This window comes from Phaenicophaeus curvirostris, chromosome 8, assembly GCF_032191515.1.
Source record: "Phaenicophaeus curvirostris isolate KB17595 chromosome 8, BPBGC_Pcur_1.0, whole genome shotgun sequence".
NCBI lineage: Eukaryota > Metazoa > Chordata > Aves > Cuculiformes > Cuculidae > Phaenicophaeus > Phaenicophaeus curvirostris.
The window spans coordinates 18503352-18528245 of record NC_091399.1 but is presented as its reverse complement, the minus strand read 5'-3'; the positions used below and the strand labels follow the sequence as shown (position 1 = coordinate 18528245).

The 24894-nt window shown below is 47.1% G+C and overlaps 1 protein-coding gene across 2 annotated transcripts in view; it reads right to left on the bottom strand.

The window, feature by feature from the left end:
• Positions 1-24514, bottom strand: part of RASAL2 (RAS protein activator like 2) — a 176257-nt gene extending 151743 nt beyond the window's left edge. The window contains exon 1 of one of the 2 annotated variants that reach the window (XM_069862625.1): positions 24340-24514. In XM_069862625.1, coding sequence (XP_069718726.1) covers positions 24340-24487 — 148 coding nt within the window. In that variant the 5' untranslated portion in view covers positions 24488-24514. The remainder of the gene's footprint in view (positions 1-24339) is intronic. The other variant, XM_069862626.1, reaches the window with a different exon arrangement.
• Positions 24515-24894: the final 380 nt, after the last annotated feature.

Genomic DNA, 24894 nt, shown 5'->3' with positions numbered 1-24894 from the left:
AAGATAACAACAGTCATATTCAGAGCTAATTATAGTAGAAACGTTACAGTGGCTAAAAATGCTAAAAAGACGTGGTGGGAAAGGAAGGAAGGTAGCTTAGAGAAAAAAAAAAAACGCAAAACCCAGGGAATGGCAAACCTGCCCTGTGTCTGTCACGCTTCGCCTTCACACAGTGAGATGGAAGGCAGGGAGCACATCAGGGTTACGGACAATGAAAGCCCCAAACAGTCAAAGAGAGATCCCACAAACGCTGCGAGATGCACAAAACCAACAGAGGTCTGAGCAATATGTGAATCGAGTGACAAAACTGAGGAAGGCGTCTCGCTTTGCTCTTTCTCCCAGCTGAGAGGGCAAGGGGAGAACCGCTCCGCTCCCACCCTCGCGCCTGACTTGGCAAAGCCCGGCCGGGGCGGTACAGCTGCCAGGCTGCTTTGGGTTAGGCTGAAGAAGGCGGCTGCCCTCAGCAGCCTGTTGAGCTTCTATATGAGCGACAGAAGCAAGTAAATTATAAACCTGGAGCTATCCCAAAGCCAGCGAGCCCTGTGAGGAGCGGGTGAGCGTGCTGCCAGGCTCCCGAAGCCGCCGGCCTTTGGAGCAGCTGAGGAAGAATCTCGTTCTCATGTGTAACCTGCACTTGGGTTTCCTTGTCTTATGATTTTCTTTCTTACCCTGTAATCAAATGCGTAGCTGCTGCTTTGACAGCACACATGCTAGTTTTTTCCTTTTATTCCTAAACTTTGGCTGGTTAACAGGTAATCCACCAAGGGCAGGCTACTCATTTCTTTGGGAGTGGCACATCCATGACGCTCGCAGCACACTTTGCCCAGCACTAACCCCGGGGTCAATCCCTTTCCACCCAGCAGGACTGGCTGGCATCTTCACAGAACCACCTCCTCCCAGGACTGGCAAGCGACAGAAGGGATACGAGAGCAGTCCTTGGCTCGGAAAGCTTCATGGCAGCTGCCTAATGCCTGCATACAGCTCTGCCTCACCACCCAGAGGAAAACCTGAGAAGCCTCGAAGTAATCAAGCTTTCCAACGCAGCAGAGCACACACATAACCTCTGGCTTACAGCGGTGACCTACAGCCTCCTCCATCCTGCCAGAGGACTCGGCGCAGGCTGGATTGCCCTTACCTGAAGGAATCTGGCAGTGGGAATGACCGTGGAAAGGACTGATCCCGCACCAAATGAGCTGTTTTTTCCTGCACATACACGAATTATAACTCCTAAAATCCTCCCTGACTATCAACTGTCCTTATTTAGTAGATTTCTTACAGCTGCTACAAGCCAGCAATAAAGTAGGTATAAAACTATTGCAAAAATCACTGTAACAAGAAAACGTCAGCAGAAAAAATACTGGAAAGCTACAGAAAAGGTTTCACGCTTTTTCATATTAGTTACACAGTAGGATGATTCTCCACGTAATATTTGTTAGATCAGCTTACAAAATTGGAAAATAAAGTTTCACCATCCATGAAATCAGCACAAATATCAAGGACACTTTAATCTTTCCCAAGCTGAACCGAAGCCCAGGTCTATGCCAGCTAGGCTAAAAAAGCAGCAGGTTTGGTTCATCGAGGGTTCCTAGTCAGCGTTCTAACAAATGCATGTTCCCAAGCTGAAAGTTATCGTTGCTTCTTTCCTACAGGGGGAAAAAACAACGCTTGAGGAAGGTCAGGAAAAGGAGTTGAGATAAGCATTTGATCACAAAAACAAAACACAAAATCGAAACAGATGCCTCAAATTAAGAAAAAAAAAAAATGTTTATAAACAAGCCCCCTTGGGAGGCAGAGCAGTGCTGGCTTTCCTCCGAGCCCGTACGCGAACTCGCTTGCCTGTCCCCTGCACTTTGTCTCCAGCAGCCGCCGCCGCCAGGTGCACGGCAGGTACAAGCCCACGATAAAACGCTGCTTATCTCTGCACATACTAATATTCACCAATTCCTCTCGCAGATAAAACAATAATTGCTTGCTTCCACAGATGGAGAAAGCGTTATTTAAATCATGATACTATTCTAGTAAATCCGAGACAGATGGGCCAGGACTCAGGGACAAGTAAAGTTGCTGTGCTTACGATAAGGGAATTAGAGTGGCAGAAAGCCTCTTGCTGGGAAACGTGGGGTCTGGTAGATTTGCATTTGCTTCGTAAAGAAAGCGACTGCTCTACAAATACACTGTTTGTGGTCAGTGAGCCAAAACGGTCTGGAGGTAGAGGGTCAGTCCTTAAAGAGGGCATGCAGATTTCCAGGTAATAATTCTATAAAGCAGCACCCGAAATCATGTTTTGATATAATTTATCTCTCAACGTGGAGAAAGAATGACAACCTGAGGAGAAGGAGGAAAGGAGGAGAGAAAATACCCCAATCTCTCAGTTCTTGAGAGAGAGAGAGGGGGAAAAAAAGTTATATTTGAAGAATATCCTTCATTTGTATGTTAATAGTGACAGTATGTGTGACCCACCTACACCAAGCAGGCACCGAGCAATTAAAACTTCCATCTCATGTAATCAAAACAGCATTCAAATGAAGGCAGAATTAAAACACATCTCTGTCTTTGGCTACAGGTTGTGTAGAGGGACCTGCATTTGGTCTTTTTAGACAGCAAAGAAAGAGTCCACGGTTTTTAGCAGAATAGCAGCCCCAGTACCCTGTGACCAAGGAAGCAACATTCAGCAAATGTTGACAGAGCCATTACTCAGCCAAGGCTCCTGATAAGTCGCTGCTGAAGTCCTGAGCCCCAACATGGAGCTACAGGGTCCCTGCTCTCCACTCATCTACCACAGCTGATAACACACTGCGGGGCAGCGGGCAGGGAGAAGAGACAAGCTCACACACGGCGTTACTGCACCAAGTGGATGCACGCAGGCTACGGTGAGGAGACTTCACAAAACTGGCATTTTCCCAGTGAGCCTGTGTATTTTAACGATGCCGTCTGAAAGAAAGATCAGATTAACAAGGCTGCAGGGCACAAACGAAGACATGAAGAAACCAATCATGCGTATATTAAGCAAGGCAGCTGCCAAAACTTACTTAAACTGTTTAATTGGACAAGGGAAACTGGTAAAATGTAACCCGAGTAACCGAGTTTACCAAACAAAACCTGCACCATTTCAGGCATAGCAGCAGATGCTGTGCGTCTCCTTTCTATCACACCACCAGTCTGCTCTCCAATTATGTCCTCTTAAAAACAAATGTTGGCTATCGGAGGCTCACTGACCTTCTAACAGGGCATTTTATTTTCCCACTGGAGAAAATGCTTCGAGCACAAAGTAATTCCTTAACACTCTGCCTATTTCTCACTTAAGCATCACCCTGCAAACTCCAGTCTGGTGGTGATAACAGCAGCATTACTAAAAGCTTATCCTCCAAGAAGAAAGACAACCTATCTACCCCCACCCCGTATGTGGATATATTTGGAGTAAATGGAGAGGAAGCTGAGATATTGCAAGTTGGAACTGAGGACAGAAAGAGCATGGAATCAATGTGTTGCATAGTTTAAAAGAAGCAAAAAATGTTGCTTCCTGATGGTCACTTTTCAAAACCAAGCAGATTTTGCCTTCATTGGCCACTGGCATTTCCACACATCAGGGGGGAGAAGACATCTCATTCTAACAGCAAATAAAATCACCAAAATCAACAACCTCATATTTGAGATTGGGAAAACCCTTCTATTACTGGCATTCCAAAAAGCAACTTCTTAAAGCCTCCTCAGCTTCACAGAGCGGTCAATGAGGCACGGACACCACCCCAAGGGACAAGGTCACCAGGCAGCCCCTGCTTCCTACGCCAGTCATTAGGAAATGGGGTAAGTTTAAAATGCTGCAACGCTTGCATGTATTTACACCTTCTCTGATTTTATATGACAAAATTACAATCAAAATAAAATGGAAAACCAAAGGCAGCTCAAGTTTAGCAAAGCAATCTTCTAAATCTGCTTTTGTCACATCTCCTGACTCTTTCTGGTTGGCGTGATGTGTCAGAAGTAAACAAGCTTCTTCGTGTATTTGCCGCATCTCCTATTGCTTTACCTTTGTCTTCCTCACAAATGCTTTTAAAAAGCCAGAAGGTTGCTTAGAATGCAAGTGCAAGAAGCGTTTCATTTCTACAGCAAAACCTGTTCCTTCTGGTCTTATCAGTATTTTCATTAGAGGTGCTTTTAGCCACCTTCCAGCTTCATTGCTTGTCTCCGTGTTGATGCTGAAACATTTAAAGCATGTACCAAGTCACAAGCTTGAGGGTTCCTATTTTTCTTCCTATTTATCAGAAGTCTCTTTAGAACTTGGAAACAATTTCTTCCTGCAGCAACGAACCTGTTCCTCTTTGCACTGGGCTGGAATTCCAAAGTGGTTTTGTTTGCTTCCTCCTTTGCACACAATCCTCCACCCCACCCCCCTTTGTAAAACAGTGCATAATTTCTTAATGAGCTGCCACTAGAAAGCCTGAAGATAACAGCACTGCTGTCACCTACCAGCAGCCAAGAAGCAGCTTCAAAGACAAGAATAGAAAAAACAAAAAGAACTCGGAAGCATACCTGGATTGTGCTGTCTGTCTCCTGTACTGATGGATGTAATCACTGCAGAAGTGTCACACGTCCTATCGATGCTTTATCTATCTTATGCAGGTCTTGATAGGGGATTTTGACAATTATTAAGAACTTCCTGTGTATTTTTCTTGAATTTAGCTACCACATGGAATGTGTCTTATTGTAAGAAAGGTGTCTCTGTCCCCAAGACCTAGCAGCGGGCAGCAGAAGTAAAGGAAGGATGGGGGAGCTGAAGGAGGGAGAGAAGCAGGCTGGAAAAACAGGTTTACATACTAGAATTCACGATTAAGCCAGTACTTTGCTAGGAGATTTTAATTTGATTTCAAACACTTGTGCAGCCTTCCCATGCAGAGCTTTGCAGGTCTCCAGCCCGTGTGCCACACCTCTCTGTTGCTGCCAAGTGACTCAGTAAAGTGCTAAACACAAAAAGATGCTCGAGGCAGGATGACAAATATCCAAAGCTACTGGTGGGTGAGAAGCAAGGGTGTTGGAAGAGATAGGATGATCACGGACAACATACCAAACGCGAGATTGCTGTGGAAAACTGAGCTGGGTTTTGCCTCAAACAGAGGTGGGTTTTGGATGCGGTGGAGGATGCCAGCGGATGCCTGTTACGCCCAAGCCTAGATCAGTATGTACCTCTGGGACATTTCCACAGAGTTGCTCAGGAACTGTGAAGAAATGCAGCAGCAGAATACTGAGCCACGAGGCTAAACCCAAGTGGGGTGACAACCTGAAACGTCACCAGCATCTAAGAAGCTGGAAGTTTTGGCAGATCCCTAATCTACAGATTTCTGTGCTTTAACAGTGTCCTCCTCCTCCTCCTTTCCAGATGCCTCAAACCGCTCAGTTTCAGCAGTCACCAAAAAACAGGCTGTCCTTATTATTGTAGGCAAGTAACGAACCTATGAAATGAAACCCTACACAGTCCAAGCCCTACTTTTTTTGAGGTGCTAGATGCCAGCTACAGCGAGTTATGTTTCAGACACTTGCAAGATTAAAACAGAAGATGGGACTTTTTTTCCCCATTTACTATCCAAGAAAATTAGAAATAAAAAGCAAGTCTCAATATTTGTTAAATGGATCTGCTGGAGCGAGTCCAGAGGAGGCCACGGAGATGATGCAAGGGCTGGAGCACCTCCTGTACGAGGACAGGCTGGGAGAGTTGGGGTTGTCCAGCCTGGAGAAGAGGAGGCTCTGGGGAGACTTTAGAGCAGCTTCCAGTATGGAAAGGGGCAGCAGGAAAGCTGAGGAGGGGCTCTTGATCAGGGAAGGCAGGGATAGGATGAGGGGAATGGTTTTCAGCTGAAAGAGGGGAGATGAGGTGAGATCTTAGGGAGAAATGTTTTCCTGTGAGGGTGGGGAGGCCCTGGCCCAGGCTGCCCCATCCCTGGAGGTGTTCCAGGCCAGGTTGGATGGGGCTTGGAGCCCCTGGTCCAATGGGAGGTGTCCCTGCCCATGGCAGGGGTGGGACCGGGTGGGCTTTGAGGTCCCTTCCAACCCAAACCATTCTAGGATTGCAGGACAATTTTCTCTAAGTATTTCATGGAAACATCCCAAATGCTGTCGTAAACACACCGAGAGAAACTGCTGAAGGAGCATAACCTGGAGCATTGAACTAAACTGGAAATACCTACCAGCATTCTTGTAAACACATCATGCACGGATGATGGGGATAAAGACTGCTATAAAAGACCAGATAACTTACTAAAGTATTCAGCTGCTGGGGATATGAAGGAAGGAAAAGGATTTTATTGAAGTGTTTATTATGGTAATACATAGAAATTAATTTGAAAAACTCAGCTCCCACTACACAAGCCTCGTAATGAGCTTACAGCCTGAACACTGATGCTCTGTCAGATTAAGCATACTTTGCTTCCTTTGTATTTTATGATGTGATGTAGCTACATGCCTTTTTTTTTTTTTCTTTCAAAGACATCTACTTCGATATTCTATTACCAGGGAAACAGGGCTCAGCGACAGAAATGTCAGCCTTTCAAAGGCAACAGGATTTAAAAATGAACTGAGGGGGAAAAATGTCCAGTTATCTGTTCATACTAGACTCTCGCTTTTTATTTTCCTCTAGAAAGTTAATGTCATTTCACCGTTCTGAACTCGCTCGCATTGGGTTAGATAACAGGATTTACATGATCATGACAATTTTTAAAATATCCCATGACTATTAGTAAATTTTACTTGTCCCGTAGACAAGTCAAAGCAATTTTCTCCTTGTCAGAGATGATAAATCAGCTGTCTGGTGACACTGACAGATGGATTTGTCAAATTTCCCCTGAAGTACTTTGGGTCTCTGCTTTCAGGCTGTCTGTGAACTCCTGCGAGCGTGGTAACGCAAGAGAACAAGGCAGGGGTTAGCAGTAGTTTAGATTTTTAGGGCTGCTGCGCATTTCCCCAGCTTTCTTGGTACTTTTTTTTCTGCTCTACCATTAAAGTGGGTGTAGAGCATCCAGCTGCTGGGTTTTATTCTAGCACTTCACCCACAAAATTCCAGTTAAAAGCAGAACGGTTGAAAAAAATCCCATGTCTCACACTGCATTTGAAAATTATCTTGGTTATAAATTCCAACTCTTTTTTTTTTTTCCTTGATGACAGTGATACACCTTATGAAAGATGAAATGAAATCCTTTTTCTTCTACTCATGCAGGTTGCCACTATGAGCTACTCAGAAGGATGAACTCGTATTTGAAATGAGGGGAAAAAAAAAGTGATGGCAAAGATGTGGGAGTGCAAGTGCACCTTGTGCCTACCTGCCAGAAATCCCTCCACTGACCAACAACAGAGGTGGAAAACTTCCAGTGAAATTTTTTAAGTACTGGAGTTAAATAAGGTTGACAAGACATCTCTCACAAACTGCTCCCTTTTTAGCTCTTCTTCTTGCTCCAAAGACCAGACAAATGCAAACAGCAGCTCACACTTAACCACTGTGTATGAAAAGATGAGAAGCTTTAAAGTGAAGCCCAGAGGCAGCGTTTCAAACTCAACCCTCTTCTTGAGCAAGAGAGTCTGAGCACCGCCTCCTCCTCCAGACCTTTCATGTGGACTTCGGAGTAGCGAAGTGGATCCTGTAGATGGGTTTGGCCTCCAAGGCTTGTTCTCCTCCATCTCCAAGACACTGCAGGTATGGCTTCCCTGGGATGGGAATGTTCCTGCACTGGGCGCGCACCCTGATTTCTGTGTAGCTCAAAGAATTGGGTAAAGCAGCAAATTGTTTTTCATCTCGCCACACAAAACGCGAGCTGCTTCATGACAAACACAAGGCAACTCCCTGCTCATGACCCTGTTCTTCATCGGAAAACCTGAAAAGTGTAGGGGTTTGCACCCTTTTTCCTCTCTCTCAACAAGGGACGCCAAAGAGCTCGCAGGTTTGCGATGGAGAATTACCACTGGTTTTTATGTGTTCCAAGATAACATTTCATAGAATCACGGAATGGTTTGGATTGGAAGGGACCTTAAAGCCCATCCAGTCCCACCCCCTGCCATGGGCATGGACACCTCCCACTGGATCAGGGGCTCAAAGCCCCATCCAACCTGGCCTTGGACATGGATGGAGCATCCACAACTTCGCTGGGTAACTTGTGCCTGGGCATCACCACGCTCATTGCGAGGAATTTCTTCCTAACGTTTAGTCTAAATCTTCCCCCCTCCAATTTATAGCCATTAATAACATTTGTACCATTCCTCTGAATTCCTACCTTAAATCCTCAAGCTAGAACCACAGCGTAAGGATTTATCTACACCATTTGGCCAGCAAGGTATTTCATACTTATTTCTGAGCTGTCTGAAAGCACGTCCTTCCTCCTGCATATGACACAGAACATAGAAGAAGTGGGAAAAAGGCATAAGCACGTCTAGCCGCTGACAAAGCCCAAATAAATGGCCCGGCAGCAAGAGGCAGTTCACTGCATCCCCATTTATCTGGGAGGCTGAGTCAGGGGCGTCTTTCTGCACTGCAAGCGGGCCGGGTGGAAATGATAACAAACCGGTCTAGAAGCTACAAGATGATCTAAGACTTCTGGTATCAGTGTAACGCAGACACAACTCTAATTCTAATAAAGTCATTCACTGGAGCTGCTAAGTGCAGCTGTTCTTTCCCTGCCTTGCCACCCACACCGTACTGCGAGCAGCAAGACTGAAACAGAAGGGCGAGGCAAAGAAACCAAGTGGGAATATGAAATAAGTCTTTTGGAAAACAGCTGGATAGTAAAAATGCTCAGCCCTCAGGCTGGAGAGCTGTTCTAGATCCTGCTGGTTTACGTTGCCATTAACTCAAATCTAATTGCCATCTGGGTAAGAAAGCTACATTTTAAAAGACATGTGTAATTAATCTGCAGTTATTTCTAAAGATAAGCCATCACTGGAATAATTCTCTTGCCAGAGAATCCAGGGCAGAGCTGCTCACAGCCTTCAGAAGCAAAAGGTTTTTTTTCCTTGGAAGTGTTGCAACTCCTTAAGTTTATCAAGGATTTCTTCTTGGCATGAATAATTTGTATGCCTTTATACTATTAGAGTGAGACAATTATGAACAGAATAGGAGATAACTCTTCAGTTTTCAAAGTTGGTTCTAAACCAGGCTACATTTCTATTTTGAGGCAGGGGGAAGACTCATACCACCCGCTCTCCCCCTCTATTGTCAAAGGAAAACTGAGCAAAGCACAGAGCCAGCCAGCATCTCTTTCAATCCTAAGCCAACAACACTCAGATTGCAATATGGGTCTGAAGAACACAAAAGGGGGAAAAATGCAGAGGAATAATAGCCACGATGGCTCATCAGAATATTAAGGAGACTGTAGATTGTCAGAGCTCTGGAATAGGACGATGATAATTCATCAGAGCTCAGCTTCCAAGAAACAAAATGCATCTGCACGTGTTGGGGATTAGATTTGCATTCATTGTTTCCTATCTGCTCATAAAGGGCAAGATTAAAAAAACCACAAAGTATAGAACTTGGTAGCTTTCCTTCCTTGTGCCAACGTTTCACCTGCCTGGCTGGATATTTCAGCCAGAGAAAGAGAACATCCTCAGAAAACTGCAGACCACCGAAATCTTTCACATGCGGTGCCTCTGGACCAGCACAGCCTCCATGCCCAGCCCGCTTCCAACAAAAACAGCACTGCCCCCCCTTCCACCCAGTGCTCTGCTGGCAAGAAATCTGGATAAATAGCTGGTCTGTCCAGCAACCCACTGGGTAGCACAGCTTGCCGCCGCGCTGCAGCTGGCAGTCACAGCGCTCGCTGAATTCTTCATTTTCTCACCGATCACACACAGTTCATTTAACCTCAGAGCCCCAGGCTGGCCTTTTGAGGCAACCGACCCCGACGCAGCTACTTTTAGCTCCAGGTTTAGTCCGTCAGGCCCGTCCAGCACTCCTTTTACAAGCACACCTCCACCTCATCATCTCACCCGCACGCACGCCCGCGTCCAGCTAAACATGACAAGGTGGCAAGGAAAGGAGCAAGGATTACTAATGATAACGGTGAGCTACAAGGACTTTCTCCTCAAATGCCTTGCTGCCTGCATCACCCTCAACATCTCTTGCTAGTTTAAGTTCTTCTGCTTCATTCATTAATGCTTAATTCCTCTTCTGCCAAAGGTTCTCCTAATAGGGGCAGAGGCCCTGCCTACCCCATGCCAGTGGAGAGAAGGCAAGCTCACCTCCAGATCCTAAAGGCAGCTGGATGTTACCCTTGTTGAAATTCCTTTGACGTTTACACACATGCAAATGCTTTCCCTTATGGTTTTCTTTGCTGTTCCAAGCAAACACCGCACGGTTTCAGTTAACAGCATGCTAATTTTATGGCAGAAAGACACACACACACACAAAAGATCTGGCTACTCTTTGCTGGAAACCAACAAGCCATCAAGGTTCCCAGAAAAGGATCGGTGTGGATTTTTGCCTTCATGGTAACCAGTCTTTATACCAACACGACAACCAAATGACATGGAGCACGGGGAGAAAGCAGCGAGTCTTACAGGGTAATGATTACAAATGCTAAGCTACACCCACACTGTGAAATTACAGAAGTGAATAAGACTTTTCCAATGAGGCTGAGAGAGTTGGGGTTGTTAGTCCAGAGAAGAGAAGGCTCCGAGGAGACCTTAGAGTGACCTTCCAGTACCTGAAGGGGCTGCAAGAAAGCTGGGGAGGGATTGTTCACAAAGGCTTGGAGTGACAGGACAAGGGACAATGAGAATAAACTGGAGAGGGGCAGATTTAGGCTAGACAGAAGGAGGAATTTCTTCACCATGAGAGTGGTGACACTGGCCCAGGTTGCCCAGGGAAGCTGTGGCTGCCCCATCCCTGGAGGTGTTCAAGGCCAGGTTGGATGGGGCTTGGGCAGCCTGATCCAGTGGGAGGTGTCCCTGCCCACAGCAGGGGGTTGGAACTGGATGATTTTTAAGGTCCCTTCCAACACAAACCATTCTGTGGCTCTATGATTTGTAATACCGTGAGGTTATTAATTCCTCCATAAGACTTAGCTAAATGCTCTGTATCTGCTGAAAACTGCACATCTGCATCACATTAACTGATTTTTAAGTATGCTGACAAATAAGTAAGCATATACCTCACATCCAAGATAAAAAGCAAAAGCTCCTCTAATTGAAGGGTGACACAGCTGAGCCTCAAACTGAATCACCACCAGTGGAAGTCACAGGAAAACCCTACAAGGAGCAATGCAAAGGAAAAATACCCCAGAATGAGTAAAAAGAGTAAGAACTGGGATGTTCCTTCCTCCAGCTGCGCAAGTGTTTAAGCAACAAGCACATGACAGACTGCCAGCCCCTTGCAAGGACGAGAGGCACACGCAATGCCCTTGGAGTCACAGGGCTAACCAATTCAGGCATGAGTAATGTGATCTCCAAGGAAATACAAGCATTTCCTTCCCTAGTTCTCCAAACACCCCCCTCCAGGGTCTTACAATGATTAGCAACAGAACTTAGTAAGGAAAGTACCTAAGAGTCAGTGTGTCATCTATCCTGGGTGCAAGCCAAAGGCCACTCAACCGCTCAGGTCCAAGTTTCCATCTACCGGTATTAAAAACTTGCTAGTGAGCTTCCAACATTTCTCATGGAAGGAGCTTCCTTATACAAAGGAATGAGAAAAGGCAACCTTAAAGGAGTGAACACCAAGTAGGTCACCAAGAAGCCACATCAATAAAGTCTGGAAGCAAAATAGGGAGGGACACTGTGTCAGCTATAGAACTGAGTGGTTGTTATAAATGGACATCAAAAGTACAGTGAGAGCATTTCAACTGGAAAGCCATTTCGTGGATGAAATATAAGCACACAGCGAGTGATACACCACAGCTTTTCCTTTGCAAGTCTCCTGCAAAGGTACTCGAGTTTTAAATGTAACTGCATGCTTTTTAGGCCAAATCCACGACAACCCTTCTAAACTCTGCCACCACCACCAGCAATCTCGACAGCAAAGATTTGTGTCATTGGATATCAACACCCCAACACTCCTCTCTCACCACGGCTTTAATCTAACATTCATCCCAAAGTTCTCAGAGCCATCTCGGCACAGACTGTCCCACAAACAGATGTGGTGGTTGTGTTTTACAACTGGCCGGGCACGTCAGCCAAGAGACCTCCTGGCCCGTGCAGCAGGCTAGCGGATACCTCTGCTAGCCCCACACAGCCAGTCGTCAGCCAGAACACATGGAAAGCCAGAGTCCTCCAGTCCATTCTCACCTCCTTTCCTAAGCTGTCAGTGAAGCACCAAAGCTGACGTAACGCGTGGCCACAGCAAGTAGTTTCTCAGCAGGGAAGAAGCAGGTCAACTTAATTCTTGGCACTTGTTTATGGGAACAGCTACTTACTCATATGGGAAACTACCTTAATTCTCACCAGAGCAGCTGCTGAGTCCTGGGCTGAGCTGGTCTCAAACCCAGTCTGTGAATCATAGAATCATAGAATAACCAGGTTGGAAGAGACCCACCGGATCATCAAGTCCAACCATTCCTATCAAACACTAAACCATGTTCCTTAGCACCTCATCCACCCGTGCCTTAAACACCTCCAGGGAAGGTGACTCAACCCCCTCCCTGGGCAGCCTCTGCCAGTGCCCAATGACCCTTTCTGGGAAGAATTTTTTCCTAAGGTCCAGCCTAAACCTCCCCTGGTGGAGCTTGAGGCCATTCCCTCTCGTCCTGTCCCCTGTCACTTGGGAGAAGAGGCCAGCACCCTCCTCTCCACAACCTCCTCTCAGGGAGTTGGAGAGAGCAATGAGGTCTCCCCTCAGCCTCCTCTTCTCAATGATAAGCAACACCCCCAGCTCTCTCAGCCGTTCCTCATAAGGCCTGTTCTCCAGCCCCCTCACCAGCTTTTTTGCTCTTCTCTGGACTCGCTCCAGAGCCTCAACATCCTTCCTGTGGTGAGGGGCCAGAGCTGAACACAGGATTCGAGGAGCAGTCTCACCAGTGCCGAGTAAAGAGGGAGAAGAACCTCCCTGGACCTGCTGGCTACGCCGTTTCTGATCCAAGCCAAGATGCCATTGGCCTTCTTGGCCACCTGGGCCCCTGCTGGCTCATGTTCAGTCGCTGTCAACCAACACCCCCAGGTCCCTCTCCTCCAGGCAGCTTTCTAGACAGACTTCTCCTAGTCTGTAGCACTGCATAAGAGTCAGACCACTGCAAGGAGAACAGCCAGCGCCTCTTGGTAGTAAGAGCTACTGAGCCTCACATTCTCCATACAGGCAGGGCTTATAACGAAGTTTTTAGATGTATTAACACAGGACTAAGGAGATAACCTCCTCCTAGTTGCTTATGGATAGTGTGCTACTGCTTAGTGGCTCATGTACGTAAAAATTATACACGCTGGCTGCCTTCTCTTTCCAAGCACCAGGTTAAAGGTGCCAAGAGAGCTATTAAACCCAAATTACCCAAACAGTACAACGTGAAATCAATGAAGCCAGGATCCAGATAAATTTGAGACACTAAGCTTTGGGTGAATCCTGCCCTGCCACTAAACATTCGTTTACCATTGAGAGCCACACTGCGCTTTCAGACAGTTTTTTATTTTCCCTCTTTCTTTTTTTTTAACACAGAAAAAACAGTGCGTTCTGACAAAGAAAGAGCAGAAAGCAAGTTCTGCCAGCATAGGGAAGATTAATGCTTTTTCATACCACCTAGCCTTTTAACTATTATTACTGCATTCCTCTCCAATTTTTTTCCACTCAAGTTTCAGACATATTTTAATTTTTACAGCATGCAAACTCCCCCTTCCCAGCATTGGGCAGGAATCAAAAATACTGGTTTCCTTCTTATCATCCTTCCTTTCTCCTACACATTCATCATTTTGGCAAACAGAGGCTGTTTACTTCACATTCCTGACTTCCTTATTAATAAGTCTGGAAAAAAAAAAAAAGGAAGAAATTAGAGTGGAAAATGCCCAGCTTCCATCTATAAAGATTGTCCAGGCTGACATAAGAAAGAGGCTTTCTTCCTTAATTTGATTTAATGGTTATAAATTGAGAAAATAGCAGCCACTGGGATAAAAATGAGGACGGTTGAGTTTCAGATGGTCTTGGTTCACATTGCTCTGCCACTTCTCACAGATCTGGATGGGAGCAACCAGAGGGGTTCCCTGAGCAGAATTGTTGCCAGCTGAGGGCACGTGAAAGAAAACTGACAAATATATATGGCAAGACCATTGCTACTTTACTACACGGGATAAAAAAAAAACCTCATTACTTTCAAGGAGTTCAGGCTGCTTGAAAACTTCAGTGAGCAAAGCCTTAGCAAGTGGAAGGAGTTAAGGAAGAACCCCATGAAATCCAGCCAGCGTGGTCATCAATCACCCCATCCCTCACCAACATCCTATCCCAGTGCTGCCAGAGAGCAAGACAGAGAGACTCCATAAGCCTATGCCATCTAGAACATAAATCTTCTCAAACCAGTTTTAAAAGAATGCTGATTTCATTATTATTATTTAAACACCATGTCCTTTTGCCAGACTGCTCTACTGACACCACTCCCTTCTTCCCAATTTCTTATTTTCCAAGAGATCTATCAACTACCCACAGTCCTGAACAAAAAGAAGGAAAGTACTTACAGAAATGTACCTCAAAATAGCAAATGCCCAGTAGTATTTGATGAGGAAGCTGATGATTTCCTACAAGCATTAGCGCACCCACACCGTGCTTTTGCTGTGTGGAGTACATGTTCCAGTAGACTCAAGCAAGGTAGGAAACCCAGCAAAGTCAGCAGCTTGTCTGTATAGCCAGAGGTACAAGCTCATAATGTGAAGAAGCCTATTTTCAGGAAGCTTTGTTTCCTGCCACAGTGCCTGTTCTGCACTGCACTCCTGCACACCAAGATAAAATACCCAACTAACACAGAAAACTACTACGGAGCAGTCAACTCTCCTGGCAAAGCCAATGAAAAAGAAAAGTGTTACTCAGTGGCACAGGATCTCCAATACCACGGAAAGGATGCTAGACCTTCAAGTGGTTTAATAATTGCTCTATGGTTCTCCAGTCTCAATCTGTGACGTGGTTTCCTCCCACAGTGAAGAGTTATCTGCTCAGGAATGACAACTTAGTCAAACACTTGGCCCTCACCACCAATTAAGTGAACTTGATCAGTGCCCGCTATCCAAACTCCTTCCGACCAGCAGTCCAGCCTGCTATTGCTGCAAGGAGACAAGTTCATTACATTTTGAAGGTCAACAAAACTTTACCTTTGGTTTTTGTGTGGCAATTATTCTTTCTTTTCAGAAAAAGGAGCAAGCAGACAAAACCACCCGAATGAAAGTTTCCCATCCAAAAGCACCCTGCCCAGCCTACAGACCTACAGATCTGACAGGGTATTGGAGAGGATCATCAATAGCCACAGAAGGATCCAAGTATGTAGCAGGCTTAAAGGTACCCCAAACGGAAAGCAGCGCGACTCAGTGTGGAGGAAAGCACTGCAGAGGTCTCAGGAGATCTGACTTCTGCCAACAAGTTTCTTGCGTGCCCTTGGGCAGGTTATCTGACCTACTTGTGCCTCTTTCCTTCACCTTCCCAGCTCACAGCAGCACTCTCAAATGAAACCGTTAAAGCTCTGGACACACTCACATAGCAAAGCAACGAGTGGTGCAAGTCAGTGAAACCTATCCTTCCTCCTTTTACCCCAAGGGGCAGAATGGGAATTGCTAATAAAGAGGGCACCACTCGCCACGACAAAACGGTACGGCAAACTGAAGCAAAGTGATCATTCAATTCCCTAAAGAGAGTCAAAGACCCAAAGACTGGAGTCTTCCCTCCCAGCTGCTGCTGCTTTCCACACACTCTCCTCAAACCTGAAATCCCTCATACCACACATTGTGCTGAAGAAAGGAAGGTCTGCACCCCGTCTTCTGGAGATGGGTGTCAGTGCACTAAGAGTCAGCTAAATGAGGGTGTGAATTACCTCTGCTTATCTCAAGCCAATCCAGTGACTCAAGTAATGAGAAACTGAAGAGAACAAGCAGGTTTTTAAATCCATCCGCCATACAAGTACAAACCATGGAAAAGAAGCCCCTCCAGAATCACAGAATCATAGAATAACCAGGTTGGAAGAGACCCACCGGATCATCAAGTCCAACCATTCCTATCAACCACTAAACCATGTCCCTCAGCACCTTGCCCACCTGTGCCTTAAACACCTCCAGGGAAGGTGAATCAACCCCCTCCCTGGGCAGCCTCGGACAGGGACCAATGACCCTTTCTGTTAAGAATTTTTTCCTAATGTCCAGCCTGAACCTCCCCTGGTGGAGCTTGAGGCCATTCCCTCTTGTCCTGTCACCTGGGAGAAGAGGCCAGCATCCTCCTCTCCACAACCTCCTTTCAGGGAGTTGCAGAGAGCAATGAGGTCTCCCCTCAGCCTCCTCTTCTCCAGGCTAAACACCCCCAGCTCTCTCAGCCATTCCTCGTAAGACCTGCTCTCCAGCCCCCTCACCAGCTTAGTTGCTCTTCTCTGGACTCGTTCCAGAGAAGAACCAGCCCCATTTCCTCCAAGCCCTTACTGGGCAAAGGAGATGCGTTTCCTAAAAGGAAAAAAGCAGTTGTGCTATTATATTCCATGTACTCAAAGTTCTTCTATGAAGGATACCCAAAAAATGGATATGACATGAATTTCCAGGCTTTCCGACCTATTAAGCCTGAACATAAACACTGCTCTTGTAGAGCTGGGGCGCATCAGCCCTCTCGCAACAGAGCTGGAAGCTGTTAAGGGTGCGAGTTGGCTCACTGCCCTGCAGCCTGTGAAGAGCACCTCCTTCCTTCCTTCCCTCTCACTTCCATGCCACTACACTCCTTGCAACCGATGGGACAACAAAGCTAGAGGTGCTGCACGAAGGCAACGCTAACTGTTCCTCCCTCCCGTGCTGGCCAACCCAAAAGTGCTCTGCTGGCTACCAGGGCTAGGAAAAACCACTGGCAGCAGCAGATAGGGCAGTGCAGCTCCAGACCCGCATTCCTCGAGCATTAGGCTTTGTCTAGGATACTGCTAAGCTGTGTTTTGTGCCTCCATGCCAAAAAAACCCTTCAAAACAGTCCCAACACAAAGCCTCCTCTCTCAGAGCCCCGCATCGTGGTGGTGGGCATCCAACATTGATCATATGTGGATAAAGTCTATGCAAAACACTGCTTCCTAATTAGTTTCTCCCTCCCTGTCAGAAACTGCAGGTAGAAATCCAATTTCCTATCCTCTTTTCCAATATCCCACCTCCCGGTACCTTGCTTAAATTCCCTGCTATTCTGAGGACAGAAAGCTCCCTCTGAATTAATGCTGCTGTATCTATGGTCTCCCTGAAAGAATAGTCTAGGCTTTTTTTTTCATGGCATCCAGACTGGGAACAGGAACAAGAGGTTCTGCAGAATCCTTGGAACTCTTACATAACAGCCTGACGTGGGGAGAGGTTAAGTGTGAGAGATGGGTGATCATTTTTAGTCACAGGTTCCTAAGCTCTTCCCTTCCTCTCACCACAACTCTCCTTTCCATTCCCACATGTCCTCAGAAGCAAGGACTCAATACCATGTAATCCTCCATCCACTTCCAAACAAGTTTTTCATCTTTGCTGTTTCCTTTCTTCTCTGGTCCAGGTTATGCATCCCAAAAGGCAAGCCAAGCATCCTCTGTCTGTAAAGCACCAAGCATCCACAGGGCAGCACTTGGCAAATAAAATCAGTTATCTTAACGCAGGAGAAAAGGGGGCATTTTCAATTAAAGTACTAATGTCCCAGAACGCAGACACAGCACTACAGGGAGAGAAAAGGTGCCTGCAGGTTTTAATCAAGCCAGAAACTAACAGAGGAGCATAAGCATTCTTATGCAAATCCACACCAGACATTGCACATCTGCTGAAATGGGTGTCGTTTTCCCACAGTTTGCAGAATTAATGCCTTTAACTCAGTGCCTGCCAGTGCTTGCAAGTGTAAGAGCTAGTTTTTAAAGGGGTATTCCCAGCTGTAAAGAAACAAAAGAAATCCTTTTAGATAATAAGGGATCTAAATCCAGGACTTGGTTTTACATTTACTTAAGTGCAAAGATCCTCTTCACCTCCAAGTGCTCGTTACTCTGACTAACTTTATAGTTAAAAATAAAACTAATTCTTGGAGAAGAGCCTTTGTACAGTTTTGTGACCTTCTGAAACCCCATTAAAGAGAATTAACAAATGTTATTTCCCCTCCCCATCACTTCCACAGAGGCTTTCTCAGACCAGAGGGTGTCCAAGCACACAGAGGACTTCGTGAGCAGTTTACAACCCAAAATGCAGTCATTTTGCTTTCCACTGGGTTCCCTTCCTTGCAGATACAAATTGTATTTCCATGATTACTATGTGCCTGTACAGAGGATTTCGAAAGAATTCTGATGAGAGCTTAACTCCATGACCTTGAGGGTAAGAATGCATATATGCCAGAAAACGCTGAAATCTCAGCTATTTTCTATAAAAATCTATAAATATCAGTTGAAAGGAACCCATGATCTCATAATAAGTCAACGGGTCACCGTTATGCTCCTCTTATCTTCCTTTTTTTTTCCCCTATTGTTTAAAAATAGGAAACAGCACCACATGAAAACGTTCAGCCAGAGATAAATCGTGTGACTGAAATACAGGAGTCAGGAAACTGGTGTTTTAAAATAATGTCATCCTCATTTCCCCTCCACACTCTAGTATTGTTGACGCCTCCAAATATTTAAGTGACTTAATGAATTAGTAACCTAGGCAACGTTTGCAACAACACAGCCAGCTGAAAGATCCCAGCCAAAAGTTCCTTTGAAAAAATTATTTCATGTATAAACGAACATTCATGTTCTTTAAAAAGAGTGAAGTGCAAACTTTTAATGTCAAAAGAGTAATTCTGCAATGAAGTTTGGGAGCAAAGCAACCAAGAAGAAAACAGGGTCTATCTAGCCCTCAGCTGAACTCCAAATCACCCCTATGATCACACAAGAAAGTCATCAGAGATTCAACAGCTGTGGTAGCACAGAGATTCCAAAATTCACCCCCTTGTGCTTGTAAGAACTCCCTGTGGTCAAAAAGAGCTGTCAGAGGAGCTACCACACAGCAGGTATGAGCGGATCACCTGTAAAAGTACTCCAGTCACATCTTTAGATGCTCCTCACTGCAGAATCTCTGTGCGCTCATCCATTTTTAATCTGCAAACGCGGGCACTGAAAACCTTGGTTTTGATTAAACTCCATCTTTCACAGCGGGGCATTCACTAGAAATCATTGTCATTGATCACCTCAACAAAATGAAAAAGCAGCTTTATGCCTTCATTATTCCAAGTTTGTATTTAACGCGCTGCAGCGGCACCTGAAGGCCGCGATAAGGTCAGGTATCGCTAGCGCAGGCATTGTGCAAACACAGAGGAAATGACACTTCCCGTCCCAATGAGGGTTATCTTCTGCTGCACCAACTTTCTAAGGGAGTTAAAAATAAGCCTATTGATCAGAAGGGAAAGAAATGCTCAGGAACGCTGACCCCGTCCTCTTTCCAACTCACAACCGCCTGCACAGACGCGCTAATGCAGCTCGTCAGCTCCCTTCCAGCCTCCCAAGGGTCTCATCCGCACCTTCAGCTTGTTTCACGTTAAATCCTTCATAACAGCCAACGATCTCCTGCCACGCACCGCAGCCCCGCTCACACTCACAAACGCAGCAGCGCACGGAACCAAGCCCGGCTGAGCTACCTGCACCCATCTCAGGAGGAAGAGGAAAGCCTTCTACAGCTGCAACAGCGGTCTCTCCGCTATCAGATTGCCTCTTCGCTCCATCACAAGAGCTGTTTGGTTTTTACATCAAACACACTATTCCTACCCACCCCCCCCATTATACAGCCTCCAGATTACTTTTTAATTGAGCTCCAGAAGATGAGCTATAAGGTCCGAATGTGGAGAGGACGCCATTCCCCAGCCTGCTTAGGGCAGCTTTGGGTGTCCTTCAGCAGCTCCTGCACCACCACAATGAAGATGCCGCCACCTGGTGGGACCTCCACCAGCCGTGGAGATGGTGGGGGACAGACGGGACCCCCGGGAGGGGAGACTGACTCCCATCCTCACATGAACATCTTGGAAGAAGCTGGCCAGAACAACAAGCAAGGTGGGTAGGAGAGGATTTGCTGACAAGAAGGAGATGCTATCCAGTACCAAAGCCTGTTGGTGCTCATCTAAAGACACATCCTGGGCCACATCCAAAGAAGTGTGACCAGCAGGACAAGGGAAGGGATTCTGGCCCTCTGCTCCGCTCTGGTGAGACCCACCTGGAGCCCTGCATTCAGTTCTGGAGCCCTCAGCACGGGAAGGACACGGATCTGCTAAGAGTGATTCCAGAGGAGGCTGCAAGGATGATCCGAGGGCTGGAGCAGCTCCCATACGAGGACAGGCTGAGAGAGTTGGGGTTGTTCAGCCTGGAGAAGAGGAGGCTCCCCGGAGACCTTAGAGCAGCTTCCAGTACTGAAAGGGGAAAGCTGAGGAGGGGCTCTTGATCAGGTAGCTATCAAGCCAGGTACAAAGTCATAGCAAGGCAGGCTGTAAAGAAGCAGAAAGCATCGAGAACAGAGCTGGAATAATCGACAGAGGAGTTGAACAAGGTAGGCAACTGATTGCTGAATGGGTAACTTGCAGAAATTGGGTTTCTGGACCGAACTTCACACGATTAGGAAATGCTTCTGTGCTGTGCTCGAACCACACGCGGTTTTTAATCTCCACATGACACTGCGCGCGTTACCGTGGCTTCAGCCCTGCACGTGAGCCCAGTATTTTCTGACAGACAACACTGAAAAGCCTGGAACTCAGGTTTGAGGCAGCCAAGAGACATCTCTATCTGGCTGCATGGGGTCTAGGGCTTTTTCTGCAGTCAGAGCCAGAGAAGCTCTGTCTGCAGATCACAATCATGAAAAAGCACGGAGCCCTTCAAGCCCACATTTGAAAAGCCTCCTCTTTCGGCCAGGAGGAAGAGGTGAGGAGGCTTATTCTGGCAGTGAGCAATGTTCCCAGGCTGCTCACAGGATTAGAGGACAAGGTGTTGAACATGCCTGTGTCTGATCTGTGCCAGAGTTTGCGCTATCCTCTTTTAGCACCGCTGCTGAAAGAGAAAGACATTTCCTAGTCCAGATAAGGCCCGGGTGCTATTTTCTATGTATTTCAGCGACTCCTACTTTGAAATCAATCATTTGAGCGCCTGGACATTCGCAGTGAGATTTAGAGCAGGCGCACCAGAAGCTAATTTGACAACCGCTGTCGCAGAAGTTTAAAACCCGTTTAGACACAGACTGTAAGTCAGGCAAAATCTGATTCTGCCCCCATCACACGCAACATTTAACACCAGTGCTGCAATGCTAGCTTTATAATTCATTGATACAAAATCCATGGCCGTTCAGTCAGCCACAGCAGGCAACACAATTGCTCTGTTTTCACAGTTAGCACAGAGAAAGCTGCAAATTCAGTCATTCCCCTGCCTTCTCCCCCCAAAATAAGTTTCAAAGAGCAGAGAAAATGACCTTGAAGCACTGGTGGATGCTTTCAAAAGTCAGCTATCCCTTTCACAGAGGGGGAAAACCAAAAGTCATAGCATTAATCCAATCAAGATAACCTCTTCCCTCCTACCCATTACACACACGCCGCGAGGCTGAAAGGAAGCCATCGTGCAGAACGCACGTTGATACATATTTTACACAAACATTAGTTGTGTGTCAAAACTAGTTCTTGGAAACATCATCTAACAGCACTCACGTGATTTGTGTTTCATAAGCAATTATATCTATCGCTCCGACAGGCACATTTGCTGTTCCCGTCCACTATTCAAACACCAGGTTGGAGGAAACTGCTTGCATGATAAGCTCTGTCCTCTAGTACGGAAACTGTAATCCCATGGTTTGATAACGTCCTTGCTAATTCACTTAACCAGAAGCTGCCGAACCCCCAGAACATGGAATGAAAAAGCTACCCTTTAACTAATCAGCTGAGGCAGGAAATGCAAAAATAGCCAGACTATGATTTAGATCTCAGAGCAAAGTCAGACGAGACCTCAGCGTCACACTGAAATCACATCCCAGACATGGTAAAGTCCTAGTGTATTCACATCACTGTCACACTGCTGGCAAGCCGCAGAGACCAGTAATGATGGTACTTTACTGCTACATTTTCTTCCCTTTTGCCTACAAAGTTTTACAGGCTCTGCAATTGGACCGGCTCCTCTCATGCCAGTAATTACCTCCTTGGACAGAGACAAAGCGGAGAGCACGCCACTACAGAAAAGAGAGATGCACAGAAATAAACACTGTCACCTTTAAGCGGCTCCCAAATTCCTTTTCTTTAAAATAAGCATTTCAGCTACTTGAGCCACTTTTCAGACAGCCACCTTTCACTAGGCACAACTCCCCAACACAGCAGAATGAGGCATGGAAAAGGAAGGCTATGACATCAAAAGCTGCATTTCTCGCCCTGCTAGAAAATGCTTCTCTACTTTTCATACACTAGATATTCATTCCCTCCTCAAGCCACTGAGGGTGAAATAATTACTGTTAGTGTTCGCATTGTTCCTCAGACAATACAGACACTGAGGCTGAGCTTTCTGCTCCTGTTTTCTTTCCTGATACTGCGGTGGTTCCTCAACAACTGTGCAAGGCTTTACTTTTAATCCTATAAATAACACTTGTCACTCATAGGTTTATAACCCATATTTAGTTGTGCGCAAACATGGCACAGTTTCAACCGGATCCATTGTCCACAAACTCCTCCAGATGTGTTCAGGCCAGAAGAAAAGGCTAATGAGCAGGAGGAAATGAACAAATAGGAGCTAATCCGATTGCAAATTCATAGGGAAGGAGAGAAGGCACTACCACATCAGATTCTTTCAGGGAGAGAGATAATGAGCTGTTTTTAAACACAGACTAGGAATAATTAGTTATTGTCCTTGGGCTATGAGATGTATTTTTACATGCTTGAAGTCTACACTGATTTTTATAGCCCGTGAGCTCGCTGCTCCGTCACAGGCGACTTTCCATTTATCTCCGTGTTAGTGTCAGGCTGCAGACACACTACGACGTCCAACGTGACTTTATCAACAAGCAATGTTTTTCGCTGTGGCTAATTTTGAAACCGCATTCCTGGTTCCACTCATCCACGATATAACCTTGGGTAACAAAAAGATAGGCCGGTGCCAGACATCCTCTTCTTAAGTAGTTCTCATTTTACCTTTGGAAAGTATTCCAAACAAACAAACAATCAACTCGAAGGCAATCTGCCATCTTCCCAGCTCACCCTGACAACAGTAGAGAGGGTTTGTTTTTTTTTTTTTTAGAAGGCTGCATTTTTAGAGCTTCAGCATTAGGGTGAGAGCAACAAAGCAAGCCAGGCAAGAAGCAGCGAGCTTGACATAGTGGAAACTACAACAAATCCCAAACTTCTATCGCAATTAACCGCGCTAACTATAACTTTGCTCCCTGATGCACCAGACAGAAAGCAGCCAGACAGCCTCATCCCACCGCACCAGCTTTTCAAGCTTCCAAAATAAACACAAAGGTCTTTGAACAGACCGTGCTCTCCAAAAGACCTGCAGCCTGATCCTCCTCACCTGATACGTGCGGAGGCTGAGGCTGGTGGTACTCACAATAATTAACCACCCTCAGCCAAGAAATCCAGCAGAGTTCACGTCGATAACTTATTTATGTCACCTTCGTGTTTCAGGAATAACGCGACCGGTAGCAGCTCGATGAGACGGGTAAGAGAAAGCATTTGGTTCTACTTTTATGGGCCAGGAGGATCTCTGAGGGGCTGGTTTAGGGAATGGTTGGACTCGATGATCCGGTGGGTCTTTTCCAACCTGGTGATTCTAGGATTCGGGGCAGGAGAGGGAGAAGACAGCAGCGTGACAGGACCTGAGGCGGAAAAGGAGCCATAAATGATTTTTTTACAGCTTCTACACAAGACTGGGCAGCGGTAACAGCAAAGCCACACGCTGCAACTGCTGCCTTCCCAAGGCTGGAGCACGGGATTCGCCACAGGGAGAGAGAAAACATCATTCCCACCGTCTGGATGATGACGGAGAGACTGAACCCGAGGTTTCATCGCAGGGAGAGCCCGAAGCGGCACCGGGGGAAGCCGAGACCCACGGAGGGTGCCCGGGGAGCCCCATTCGGGGCTCCCCGGGCACCCTCCGTGGGTCTCGGCTTCGGAAGGTGGGGGGGAGGGGGGGGGGGGCAGCCCTGAGCCCTACCGGGGGCCACCGAGGGGGTGTGGGCCGCCTCCCTCGCTGAGGCTCCCGAGGCCGCCGGGCACACAAAGGCCGAGCCCGGCTCCGCTTCTCTTACCGTAGACGCGGGCCCAGCCCTGCTGCTGGCACACGGACTCCAGCAGGACGCGGTCCAGCGCGCCGCCGCCGATGGCCTCCTCCGCCTCCTCCGGCTCGCCGAACGCCTCAGCCGCCCAGCCCGGCGGCTCCACCGCGGGGACGTCCATGCCCCACACCGGGGAGGCCGGTGCGGGGGTGGGGAACGGAGGAGCCGCCGCCGCCGCCGCCGCCGCCGCCTCAGCGAGCGCCGCCCGAGCCGGCACCGCCGCCGGACTGGCCACGCCCCCTCCTGGCCACGCCCCCCCCGAAACATCCTCCCCCTAGAAACGTTCCGCCCCTAGAAACGTTCCCCCCCGGGCAACACCCCCTATTTAAGGAACACGCCCGCTGGCCACGCCCCCGGAAGTATCCACGCCTCCCACGTGACCACGCCCCAGCTCTAACAGCATTGCCTTGACCACGCCCCCAGTCCCCCTAGGCCACGCCCCCTCGTTGACCACGCCCCCTCGTGGACCCCACCCCCAGCTCAGGAAACACCCCCGACGCTCTGGCCACGCCCCCAGCGATGACCACG